The following is a 13,796-nucleotide window of genomic DNA, read 5'->3' on the forward strand; positions in this document are numbered from 1 at the left end:
CTTACCCAGCTTTACATCTAATGGAAACATTATCATTAGCGCCATCTATGAGAGTAGCAGCTGTACACGAGAGGAAGTGACATCATCTGATATCTACACTCTAAGACTGAGCTGCAGTGGTGACTCCATCTTGTGCAACTACAGCAACCCAGTGAGCTGGAAGACTGACACAAAGAGGATTAATGAACTCTGCACTGTTAATCTAAATACGTGCGCTCTGACTCGTAAACACACTTGCAGATGAAAAAAACAGTAAATAAATGAGTTTATTCTAGGAAAACTGATAATTTTTTGGTCTTATATTTCATGTCTAGAAATACTGCAAGCTAGAAAAGCATCTCTGCATTGTTTGGTTCATTCTCCTTGCCTACTGGTTTGTTGATTCAATATCTACAAGAAATAAGTTGATTCTGACATTGCGTGCATTGGTGTCAGTATGCAGATCTTTACTTACTGTATATGATGATAACATTAATTGATTCTGATCAAACTTTGTTTCATTAGTGAAGTGGTAAACTCACACATACTGCTGGGGAGGAGTAGGAAGTGACAACTGACCAAGCACCGGAAAGTTTGGTTCTTTTTTTAAATGTTTCCGCTACAGCTAAGCTAAATCTGATTCTTGTGACATCTTAGTGTTTCCAAGCAAAAGAGTTTCCTTATTGTAGACTTTTGTAACTTGTGGTTCTATATGTATCTTGATGGCAGTGTCAGCATGTGCAGAGTGTAAAAAGTGTCAGAAAGTGTATTTTGCTGAACCAGCAGAATAGACGTGAGAAAGACAGGATGTGGTGCAAAGCTGAAGTGTGAAGTTGTTGTATGCAAAACTGTCTTTCTTTAAAAGTTGCGTAAAAATCTATTAAACACCTTTTGAGTGACTGATGTGGTACATGCTTACATTAACAATGAGATGAAGAGATTTTTATTGAAATGTGTTTATACACTTAAGTTTCCAACATTTTGTCTTTTTAGGATTAATGCCTTTTTGTTTTATTTTTGATTAAAACTCATAACCTCTGCGGCTCTACAGGAACCTTTTTTTTAGTCATCAGTGTCACATTTAACTTCCGTTCTTCTACTAGGAAGTTAACGCAACAGCAGTCATTTTAAGTTCTGTTTCTCTTTTCTTTTTTAAGTTTTTAATCTTTTAAATTTAGGAGAATGTCAGTAAATCACCTACTCTTATTGCTTCTTTTTCTTCTGACCTTCGAAACAGGTAAAAAAAAAAAAAAAGTGTTTATTATACAACTAAATGATCATTAATGGTTATTGTGACAGTAAGTACCACCAAAAGCATGGTTCAGATGTCACAGAGCATGTACTGGAACGTTTTCTATAGGATACTAGTTTACAATAATTTAGTCTATTCTCAGTTTTTGATGATTCCCAGTTGTTATTTTGTAAAACATGTTCTGAAAGAAACAATCATACACACCTTAGGTCTTGAAGTCATTTTGAAATTGATGATTGATTAAGTTACTAAAAAAACTGTGTAAAATCTTGATGTGCTTTTTATTTTTCTAAAGACTGTGCCAATGCTAATATCTGTTTGTATTTTTTACTAACTGAGATGACCTTTCCTAATGTGGCAGTAGTTTATCATGCCTTTTTATTTGGACCTCTGTGGCAAGCAGAATAAAAAATAAATAAATCATAGGTGTGGTGAGGTTTGTGTGGGTGTGTGATGGTCATAATCCAACTTTTGGCAGTTCTGATCACAAATCTCACCATTAAAAGTCATATTATATTAAAGCATGGAATTGGGACATATGTCAGTGTATCATGGACATGGGAAACATGAAAAACGTCTCATATAAATATTACAACATTAACTTAAGACAATAGTTCTTCGTAAAAAATGGAATCATTTTGTTTCAACAGTTATTTTTTCACAACTTACATATGTTAGTACTTGTAGCTTCTATTAAACAGACATCTGAACCGAATATAAAGCCAACAATATAGCTAGAACAACAATGGGCTGTAGATTTTTTTTTAAACTAAAAGAAGCAATTACCCGACTATGAATTGCTGATGACATTTGTGTTTGTGCTCCGTATTAGACTTAGATTTTTGTTTGTAATTTAGTTTTTTAGCTCCTTTATTTTTGACAGCCATAACAAGTCTTGCTTTATCCTTTAATCACCCAAAAAACAACCACAAAAACATGATTTCTAGTTATGTCAAATATATTCCCAGATGATTTGATGTATGAATGATTACGAAGATATTATTTTATGCCCAATCCTGATTTCAAGGTTATAATTATGCCAGCAGTGTTGGGGAGTAACTAGTTACATGTAATGGAATTACGTAATTTAATTACAAAATAAATGTAATTGTAATTAGTTACAGTTACTGAGAAAAAATATGTAATTAAATTAGTTACTTTTGAAAAATGCCAGTGATTACAAAGGGGATTACATCTGAATTTTTTCACATACCCACCCCCACTTACAGATATAACTGACTTCTTTTAAATTGCATTGACTGCTCTAAAATAAGACACCAATATTTCAGGAGTTTAGGGCACAGAATAGGACACATGCTTATTCGATAGCTGTTTTATTTCCTATTTGGGTTTATGATAAACTTTATTTTTTAAGATTGTTTTTTCCAAGGCATTGTTAGATGTTAGTGTTTTCTGTCATAACTATGCAAACTTTTGATTTCAAACCCAGTATCATATCTATTAAACTATTTCTTGTTATGATGTTATTTATGTTATGATCTTGTGACATATAGCGCAACTGCGCTCACGGTGACCCGAGTTCGATTCCCATCTCAAGGTCCTTTGCCGCTCCTCTCTCCTCCCAGCTCTTTCCTGTCATCTCTCTACTGTCCTATCACAATAAAAGGCATAAAAAGCCCAAAAATATAAGTAAAAAAAAAAAAAAAAAAAAGTCTGAATATGTGGTGGCTGTGCTTTAAATTTAATGATTACACAGCTCAGACTCATTCGGGGCAACTTAAGTCAGTGCTATATGCTTGATAATTTTTCTTGGCGGAAGCTTTGTGTTTGGTTAGCTAATAAAATATTAAAGCTTAATTCAATATTATTTGTACAATTTCTTAATTCTGTCATCCTGGTATCGTGGACTTGCTCTATTGTTTCAGACAAACGCAGCTGCTGCCATTTTTTTTTTTTTTTTTTTTTTTCATTGTAATGGATTATAAGATAACTAACAAACTAGTACTACTACTTAATTATTTATGTGGTGAAATGTTGTGTAAGAAAACTGGTATGACTGCACTGTGTCCCTAAAATGTCTAATTTGAACTTGCCATTTGCTAGCAATTTATTTCTTCATGGAAGCTTTGCGTTCAAATATTTCAACTCAGATCAGTGTTTCGTATCTAATAATTTTGACACTAAACATCTAAATAATCTATCAAGTAGCTGTGTAATAAGTGAGATAATGTACATTCAGCCAGTTGTTATCACAAAATAAAGATGTATATTATCCCTTACTTATTATAATCTTAATTCAAGTGATAAAGGATTTTGAAAGTCTGACAGTAATCAGTGTTGAGTGCTACTGTACGGTTAACTCTGCCTGTTTTAAATGTTTCAAAATGATTAACAGTTGAAAATATTAGAAATTTAGAAAAGTAATCAAAAAGTAATTAAAAGTAATGTTACATTACTTTAATAAAGTAATTGAAAAGTTACACTACTTATTACATTTTAAATCAAGTAACTTGTAATCTGTAACCCATTACATTTCCAAAGTAACCTTCCCAACACTGTATGCCAGTGACAGAAAAAATAAATAAATAAAAAAATAAAAAATAATACAAACATTACCCAGATGTTTTCTGCGGCAACTGAGGGTTTTTACTACATCCATGACAGGAACTATTAGTGATTTTGTTATTTTGACAAGTGCATTCTGATACATACTGTATATATAATTTGAAAAATCTTCATTCTTCAAAAGTATGTTTCAATAAAAAAAAAAACTTTACTTATTTAGTGAGATGCAGGGCTGTTGTATTTATTTTTTCATAAATATGATAACAGAATAATATTAATATCAAAACCTCAAACATTAATATATTTGATTATTCTCATTTCAGAAATAAAGTACAATGTGTCTAGTTAGTTTATCAACTGCACTCAAATAAATATCTGCAAAACAAATATCCTTCTCTCTCCTCAGGGTTCAGTGCTGAAATCCCTGTGTTTGTTAAGACGGGGGCTTCTGTTCAACTGGATATACAGACTCAGGAACTAAAGTTTATTCTTTTATCCTGGAGCAATGATAAATCAGAGAATATAATTGCATATGTAAATGGACAGAAGGAAGTAACCCGTCACCCTTCCTACGAGGACAGAGTGGATTTCAATCATAAAACCTTTTCTCTGATACTGAAGAACATGCAGAAGAATGACAGTGGACTCTACACAGCAAAAATAAGTGGATTACAGAACAAAGACATTGCCAAATACAGAGTAGCCGTTATAGGTGGGTGAATAAGTTTTATTAATATATTTTTTCTATGCCATTTTATACAGTACAAGTTGTGCAACTGAAAAGTTTATCTCTTAATTTAACTTAATTTAAGTTAAATTAATTTAAGACAAACATGTTAAACATGTTTTATTCATCAGTCTGTCTGCCATTTTATGAATGGTGAAAAAGGTCCAGTGTTCCAGTCATGCACTACACACAGATGATGTAAAGAAATTATTTGTGGTAAAATAAAGTTTTGGTAATAGCCCCTATCAGATTAAAGGCAAAAGCACTGCTGTGATTAAACAAACACCAAGACCACAGTCTTACAAAATCTTACAAAAGTTTGAGGATGTATTATTTTCTATTTTAAACAATTTATCAACTAATCTGATTTATCTTTGTGGAATATATATTCTTTTAGATGCCGTGGAGGCTCCTGTCCTGACTGTGAACTCAAACTGGATCAGTGGTAACTTCTGTACTGTGAACTTCACATGCAGAACTATTGAGCTCATGATTAACTCTAGATATCAGAACAACAGCTGCTCTCCAGAGGAAGTGACAGCACATGAAAACAACACTCTCAACCTGAACTGCAGTCAGAAAACCATAATCTGTAAACACAGCAACCCTGTCAGCTGGAAAGAAAACAGAATAAATATTACACAGCTCTGTGATGATAATAAAGGTATCTGGCCAAACACACAAATGCACATTAACTCTTAAATCATACATCTCATTTTGGTTTACCAAAATGTAATGAACTCAGAAAAACTGTCAAGTGTAGTACTTAATGATATACGTCTCATTTTCCAGAGAAAATTTCAACAAATATCCAGAGTAATTCACTTCTCCTGGGGCTAGGAGCTGGTTTGGTGGTAGCGTGCATTGCAATATTATGCATTGCAATCTTTCTGTACTGCAAGTGTAAGAAAGGTATGTCCATTTTGCCTCACATACGTTCAAAAAAATAAAAAATAAATAAATAAAAAAATAAACTAATCTCCGTTCATCAAATACATCAGTTAAGTACTTTACTGCTTTTGTAAAGCAATTAAAAAGAATGATGCTGCTATTTCTCTGTTTCAGCTAATTTTAATACTGTAGAACTTTGTTCTACCACCTTTAATAGTTCCTGTCTCTACTGAATATCCTCTGATCAAATCATTTAAACATCCTTAGTAGTAACCAGTTAGTCACCAAAAAGTAAAGATCTTCACGAAAATCTATTTCTCTTAAACTACAGTACATTCATTGCACATAACGTCAATGAGGACAGAAACATATTTGTTCTTTGCTGGTGGCTGAATGGCAAATCATTTAATAATATTGAGAATACATAGCAAAAGCAGAACAAATGCAACACAAATGATTACTACTCAAAACTATGTAAGCATTATCTTTCTAACTGAAATGACTTACACCTTATTAAAAAATAAAAATAAAAAAAAACTATAAAAAACCTATAAACAACATGCATACATAAATATATTCTTTATTATTTAATAAGTCTTAATATTAATATACTGCTGTACATTCTAAACCTCATAGGTCCCCAGGAGGAGGTAGTAGAAGGTAGTACAGTCTATGCTCAAGTTGAGGTAAGCTTCAAATGACTGTTTATCAATAAGTTCACAGACATTGCTGATATGCTGTCTTTCTGTCTAGTTCTTTTTAACCATGTTAGACATCAAAAACAGTCATCTACACAAATCACTGGCTCCCAAAATGTTCAAATCATACATCTGATTTGTGTGTGTGTGTGTGTGTGTGTGTGTGTGTGTGTGTGTGTGTGTGTGTGTGTGTACGTGTACGTGTCAAAATTGTACACCAAAATTATCACCACATTTAACCTAAACAAGAGGCATAACTACATTTTTTAACTAAAGGCAATATTTGATTTTGCATAGCAAAAAGTTTCAGTTAGAAGAGATTACTGCTTCTTATTTTATAATTTAACCTCATCAAGAAAACACTGATATGCCCAATCCTGAACACATCCTTCTGCAACTAATAACAATCATTTGAACTGATTAAAATGTACTTTTTGTCACCAGCAAAGATGATAAATGTGTTTGTCACGAATGTGATGAGTCATGCAGGCTTACAGCAACAATAATTAATAAAAAAATAATAATAATAATAAAATCAAATCAAATGATAAAAACAAAGTAGGTAATACATTGACTCATTTTTGATAAATGCAGCAGATGTTTAATAATGCAGCATGCACAGCTTTCACAGTTCATGAGGCCTTTGTTTTTTGTTTGTTTTTTTTTTTTAAATATGCACACACTAGCTATTACTCCTTCATAAAACATTATACTGTAAATTAAGTTTTTTTTGTTTAGACATTTCAGGGTCAGGAAATGAACAGTGACGGCAATACATATGATACTCCAGACAGAGTAAGAATCATTTAAAAAATTAACAGGCTATGATTTTATAAAATGCTTGCTGTATATACTGTAGGTTAATAAATGTTTTATTAAATAATTTAGTTTAGCACTTGCTCAGCTAAACATAACTGTTCAGGAATACAGTTTAAAAATACTACTTTTACATGTTTTTCATTAGGTTCAAGCCCAGAAACAAAAGGAAGCTGGAGACAAACAGCCTGAAACAACCTACTGCACAGTAGGACAACACCAAAAACCAACAATCCCCCCTGAAACAGACCATACAATTTATGCAATGGTGTGTAAACTACCAACCAAGGACACACCTGCCAATTCATCAGATGACACTTCAAAATAAACTGTGGGAAGTTGTCACAAGGCCTGATTACAAAATGGCATCTTACCCTTACTTTTTCAGCCATATTTTTATGTGGTAGACATAATGCGAACAACATGCTAATATGTGACCCTGGACCACAAAACCAGTCATAAGTGTAAATTTATACAAAATGATGGTGCAAAAAAATCTAAATACTTAGAAAAATCACCTTTAAAGTTGTCCAAATAAGGTTCATAGTAATGTATATTACTAATAAAAAAAATTTAAATTTTGATATATTTACTGTTGGAAATTTACAAAATATCTTCCTGGAACATGATCTTTACTTAATATCCTAATGATTTTTGGCATAAAAGAAAAAAAAAAAAAAAAGATTTTACCCATCAGATGCATTTTTGGCTATTGCTACAAATATGCCTGTGCAACACAAGACTGGTTTTGTGGTCCAGGGTCACATATGTTATTTAGAAATTCAGCCAAGGATGTCCAATTAAGGTGTGCTTTCTCTAACTCTAGTTTAAAATTAGTCAGACATCCAGGACCAAACGGTTTTACTTTTTTCTGTATGAATGTGAATTATAGCCTAAATTTGATTTGTCGATTTTAATATTAACTGTAGTAAACTGTAACAACTAACCCCACATGGGAATTCAGTATAGTAGTTTAATATAATATTTACCTCACCTCCCATGTTATAGTTAACATTTCAATTCTCGGCTTAAGCTGGGCTCTTATTTTTTATGTTTTTGTAGTAAAATTGGGGGGGGCAAATCATGAGAGATTGCACTGAAAATGTATCAGAAGAAATGGTGAAAGAAAGAATTCGATTTAAAAAAAAAAAAAGGGGGGTGTGGATGTGGATGTGACGGTCGGTGACAGTTGCATGTTACTTTGGATTTTAGGGGCGATTTGACGTCAAGTAATTGTTAGTTTTTAGCTCGTTTAAATTTTCCCTCTTTTCCTCACTGTCCTACGCTTTTAAATAGGCATAGCTCATAAATGCACCATGTGCATTTTACTTTCAGTTTTAAATTAGCGGCAATTCGGCGTCAGTTGCTTAAATGCATGTAAACATTAGATGTGTTCGACTTCATCTACGGCTACAGACGGCGATCAACGAGAGCAGCCGAGAGCAGTCGCGGGCGGAGTTGAAAACGGAGGCGTCAAGTCGGACACTTTCTACTCTCCTTAGTGAAGCTCTCGCGGTGTTTGCATGCACTATCACAGATGAAGTGAATTAAATCAATATTTATAAAATACACAGACCTTTCAAAAGCGTTTTCATGACCAACAGAAACACGTTTCATATACTGCTTAATACAGCGCCATCTGAACAAGAATAATGATCAACATAAACATATACTATTTAAATACTTATAAAGTGGGGTTATATATGCTTTTATCAGTGTTTTATGATGAATCTGACTCAATATAACATTGCGACTACAGTAAAAACACTTTTACTGTTCTAAAAACTCAGATTTGTCAGCATTATCGGACTTGAGGATGTTAGAATAAACCCAAAACACACGTGATCGTTGTCATGCGGTGAATCTGGCCAATCGTGAAACAGCCATGTGGTCATCAAAGCTCCTGCAGCCGCTCTGAAGAAACTGTGCCGGCTGAGTCAGTCGGCTGCTCTCGAATCGCTATCGCTGTATGAGGGGCATATCGTGCCGTTTTAAGGCTAAGCAGGCTAAGGATAAGGCGCAGTCTACCATTACGTCGCCGTCAGACCGTGTCAAATTTTGAATGGGATGGATAGGGAGGGCAGACGATAGACCCGCGACGACGTTACGGCGACGTCACTGAAGAACCAATCCTAGGCGGCGACGTGACGGCGGCGTACATGAGAAATTTACATAAAAAAGGACGTGTGATAGGTACGTCTGAACTATGTACGTCGCAATTCATGACGCCTGATACATACGTCATCGCATTTCATGACGTCTGATACATATGTCGTCTTCTATGTACATTGCATTTCATGATGCCTCATACACACGTCGTTTCTGCCGCCTTAAAACGCATTTAAAAGTTTCCACTAGTAGGCTATTTGCTATAGGCTATTGATTTTACAGTAATTAGATAACTAACAATTGGCAACAGTGCATAAGAATTCTAAATTTATTCCATGTATTATGAGTGTGCGTGTCTTTGTGTGTATTGGCTGTGTTACGTCCTCCTTAGAAGTCTAGAGGAATTGAGGAGGCATAACAAAGAGAAATAAATTTAATATTTAAATATAAATATTTAAATTATAAAAGCGGTGAATAAAAGGAGAACACACTTCAATCCTCATCCCTGGAGTGAAGACTTAACACAGTTCTTTACAAAGAAAAGATAGCTGGTATCCAGTGTTCTGTAATTTTATATTTCCTTTTATATATTTGTAATTTTATGTTTCCCACTCCGTGAGAACCTAAAACTCCAAAAGTCTGTGTTACATTTAAGTACAAAGGTGGTCTTCAATAAGTCTTTTAATTTTTTTATTTTCCAGAGAAGAAAGAAAAAGAAATATGTGCTTGGGACAACATAAACATCTGTATCCCTTTAACCCTCTGGTACTGTTCTGTTGATTGTGGCAGAACCATTTACGGTCCTTGTATGTCTTTATGGGAATGTCTATTTGCACTAACTCCACCCACCAACGTGTAAATGGGCTAGTCATGATTACAAATACACTCAATATGACTTATCAACTTCAATGGTACAGAGAGTAAATTACGTGTCGTACGCATTCTGACGCGACCGACTCAGGTTAGAATCTGCCTTTGGCGAACTTTTTTTTTCTCCCTTGTTAAATTTCAGATCACATCAGAAAAGCATTTATTTTCGATAAAATGAAGGAAATAATCAAAAAGTTGAAAATAAAACTGGGTAGGGTTAGGGTAGGTGTATGCAGGGATTTATTGTCCTAATAAGGTTTCAACCATGGCATCTATTTAATAATTTGAATAATTATTTTATTCTATTCTCTAATTTATTTTCCACAATAACATGTGGGAATGTGGACAAAACTTGTGCTGTTGAAATCATGGATCGCGGAACGTATGAAAAGAAGGGGTGTGGGGGGGGGAGGGGGTGGGGGTCTACATTTTAGTCTACATTTTAATATTAAAAACAATATTAATAGTTTAGTTATTAGTTAAAAATGTTTTATTTAACTTTATAAATGAGTCAATTTATACAATGTCTAAAATGTTATAAATAAGTCCGGGTTTCGGGACAATTTTCAGGTCATAGTTCAGACGCGGCTGGGCTTCGGGCCTGTTCTAGGCTTATCCTTATTTTTATATTTTATACATACACCAATTATGGTGATGAAAACAAATTTCTGCGCTGGTGGAAACAACACGAGACTTCACTTTCGCTTTCACTTTCGAGACCGACTCCGGAAGCATTTAGTGTCTCCGCCAGCAGCAGCAAATCAGCACAGCTGGAAGAGATCCGCGTTCAAGCGCACGCAATGGGCTGAAACTTCCCACACAGCTCCGGCAAACGTAATTACAATGAATGTGTCGGGGCAAATAGAAAGGAGATATTTTAATTATTTATCAACAAACCAGTGTTTTCTGAGTCAGTGTCCCAAGGATTAAGTTGCGGATCCTTGACTCACCATCTCCTCTTTGGACACGCCTTTAGAGAAATGCATCTTTACAGATTACATATTGAAAGAGTTTTTTGTTTTTGTGAAAGAGTATTAGTTTTGTTTCGTTAAGTAATAATTTCAAGCTTTCTATAGATATATTTATCATGTCTGTGAGGTATGTATTCGCTGAGTTTCCGTTAATTTTTGTGAAGCGCTCCTGTTGAGGCAACAGAAAGCGCATCATGTTTGTTTTCTTTATTTAATAAAAGCACCGTTTGCAACGTTTTGTTGATATTGTGAGTGCACACAAACAAAAGACCCTTAAAAAAGACCCAGACTGTGCGTGTTTGATCAATGTGTCGGATCAGTCTTTCGCTGACCACTTGGTCATTACTTTAAAAAACAAAAACCTTAGCCTATATTTAATGAACAAAAATGCTCCAAATGTTTTTCTAAATTAACTTAACAAAATAATGCAACGAAATATAATCACTGTGCCATTAAAACTGAACTATTTCAATAGATGAAACAGTAGTATAAGGTGTTTTGGGTGAAGACGGGCTCGGGCCGAGAATTCTGATAAGCTGTCTGACAAGGGCCGGGTTAGGGCATATATATGATGCCCGTGCTGGGCTATAATGAACGTATTGCAATACTTAAGATATTATTTAATGTTTGCAACAAAGAAATGTAGCATATACCGTGTATCCTGCTCGTGAAGCTTGTTTAAACATTAGGCTTAACTTAAATGAGCAGAGCTCTCTCTGGATCAGCGGTTGCGGAAAAGCAGGTTTAAATATTCCGATGTGATTGCGATTTCAAATGTTTTATATACATGGCGAAGTCATCATCATAGCAATAAGATTGTGTGTGTTTGAATCGAGATCGCGAACTTTTAGTGAATAATCCATATGCGTCTATAGCCTATGTATGTCATAATTTGTACCAGACCTCAAAAGGTCCAGGCCTGGGCGGCCCCCCGCTTCCGCGATCCATGGTTGAAATTATTTGTAGCAACTTAAAAACATAAACCAGCAACACATGAACGCATCAATATATTTATACATTTTTGGGTTTCAAAATACAACTTTAAACTGTTGGGTTGTAGTATTTATATCATAAACATGTGGCCAAACATACAGATTAAATGGAATTAAACTATAGAGAAACAATGGTTTGCTCGTAATGCAAGTTTAACAACAATCGTCAGGCCGCTGGCGCCGTCTGCTGGCATTTCTTAGGCTATAACACGCAATTTTATTGTTTATACATGTCTTAATGTATTTTAATAGTGTTTATCAGTATGACTACTTACTTTTGATACTTAATTTCAACCAATTATTATTGCCTCATCATTACATGTAGCCTATTTAATCTGTACTAAAAGCTATTGTTCACTTATCTTAATTACAAAACGTACATAAATAAAATCTTTAGCATATGATTAACAAAATAATCATTACTGACAGCACTAGTTAAAACATTTGAAAATGATCCTGCATTGTTTTGAAATGTGTGATTAGAATAGTATTTTCCTATATTTTGTTATTGTTGATTTATTGAAAATAATAGTCTGTTAAAATGACTTCATCTCCTGAAAACAATATCGCATATAGTCTGATATTGTGAGCTAATCTGTTGACACATTGTATAGTCAGCTGATTTAAAAATAAAATCTTATAAGCATCAAAAATAAAAGCTCAGAATGACATAGGCCTATCCCAGAATATTATGTTTATAGATTATAATTATCAATTTTATGTTCTTATATTTGAAGTTGGTAATAATTGTGAACATAGCATAAAATTGCGACTTGGTGGTGTACAGTTTGCACAGTCATTAATCTCCAAGAGAAACTGAATAAATTCTTTATTCTTTATTTTTTGTTTATTATTATTATTATTATTATTATTATTATTATTATTATATTTATAAACAGTACAGAGATGACATTACATAAAACTTTGTATACACGATTTGTGTCAAGGATGTATCCAGTGTCATCAGAACACAGGAAAGTAAAACAAAAAAAGTTAATGATTGAAAAAGAAAATATAAAAAAATCCTAGGGGAAAAAAATGAATAAGATATTAATTTAGTGTGGCAGCAACATACTCCTTCTCCGGCGTTGGTGTCACGCGTCTGTGTTGCGACGTGCCCCTTCTCCGGCGTTGGTGTCACGTGTCTTTGTTGCGACGTGCCCCTACTCCGGCGTTCGTGTCACGCGTGTGTGTTGCGACGTGCCCCTTCTCCGGCGCTGGTGTCACGCGTCTGTGTTGCGACGTACTCCTTCTCACACGTAAAAAGTACGCGACTGTTTCCTTTGGTTGGTAATCAGTTGCACGATCTGCCCCCCCATAATCGCGGTACTTTGATTGCACACGTGACAGTCACGAGGCGTCGGCGCCGCCTCAAGTCGGACAAAATTATGGCGCGTACTCCGTGCCAAAATCAAGCGTTCGACCGACCGATAGACCGAACGACCGGCTAATCGAACGTCTAACCGAACGTCTTGTGCTTTGAACGTCTTACGGGACAGGTGACCCACGTGACGACCTGACGTGACGTCAACGTTATGAAATTACTTGGTTTTTAAAATGTAATGAGCTTAACTGCTCTTTAGAGACTACAAATGAACATTACAACAACTGGATGTACATATTTGATAACAATACCCAACCATTTTATTAGCTGATTTTAACTAAGGAACCAAACTGCTGTTTAAAGAAAATAAACAGACATGACAGGCAGATTTTGTATACCTAAAACAACACTTAAACAGTTTTCCTGAACCCCAGCTTATGCCTGTGTATAGGTCTATGTGTATTTTACTTTCAAAGAGTGTTTTACTGTACAGACATTATTTGTATAAACATTTGTATATAACACATTTTATAGTTATGTTAGTTTAGTTTAAATGATAAATAAATGAAAAAATGTATCAAGTATATAATAATAAACAGGTTTTTTGTTATGATTTTGGAATTATTTTCGATTAAATAAAG

General features: G+C 34.3%; 1 protein-coding gene across 2 annotated transcripts; it reads left to right on the forward strand.

The window, feature by feature from the left end:
* The first annotated feature begins 1,062 nt into the window (after positions 1–1,062).
* LOC127158097 (SLAM family member 7-like) lies at positions 1,063–7,950 on the forward strand. 2 transcript variants are annotated; one of them, XM_051101246.1, is made up of 7 exons: positions 1,063–1,216; positions 4,164–4,469; positions 4,882–5,148; positions 5,277–5,396; positions 6,012–6,061; positions 6,812–6,868; positions 7,038–7,950. In XM_051101246.1, the coding sequence occupies exons 1-7, from the start codon at positions 1,162–1,164 to the stop codon at positions 7,215–7,217; spliced, it is 1,035 nt and encodes a 344-aa protein (XP_050957203.1). In that variant the 5' UTR covers positions 1,063–1,161; the 3' UTR covers positions 7,218–7,950. The 2 variants fall into 2 exon arrangements, with proteins under 2 accessions (XP_050957203.1, XP_050957204.1); XM_051101247.1 differs by lacking the exon at positions 6,812–6,868.
* The last annotated feature ends 5,846 nt before the right edge of the window (positions 7,951–13,796 follow it).

Source organism: Labeo rohita, unplaced genomic scaffold, assembly GCF_022985175.1.
Source record: "Labeo rohita strain BAU-BD-2019 unplaced genomic scaffold, IGBB_LRoh.1.0 scaffold_134, whole genome shotgun sequence".
Lineage (NCBI taxonomy): Eukaryota > Metazoa > Chordata > Actinopteri > Cypriniformes > Cyprinidae > Labeo > Labeo rohita.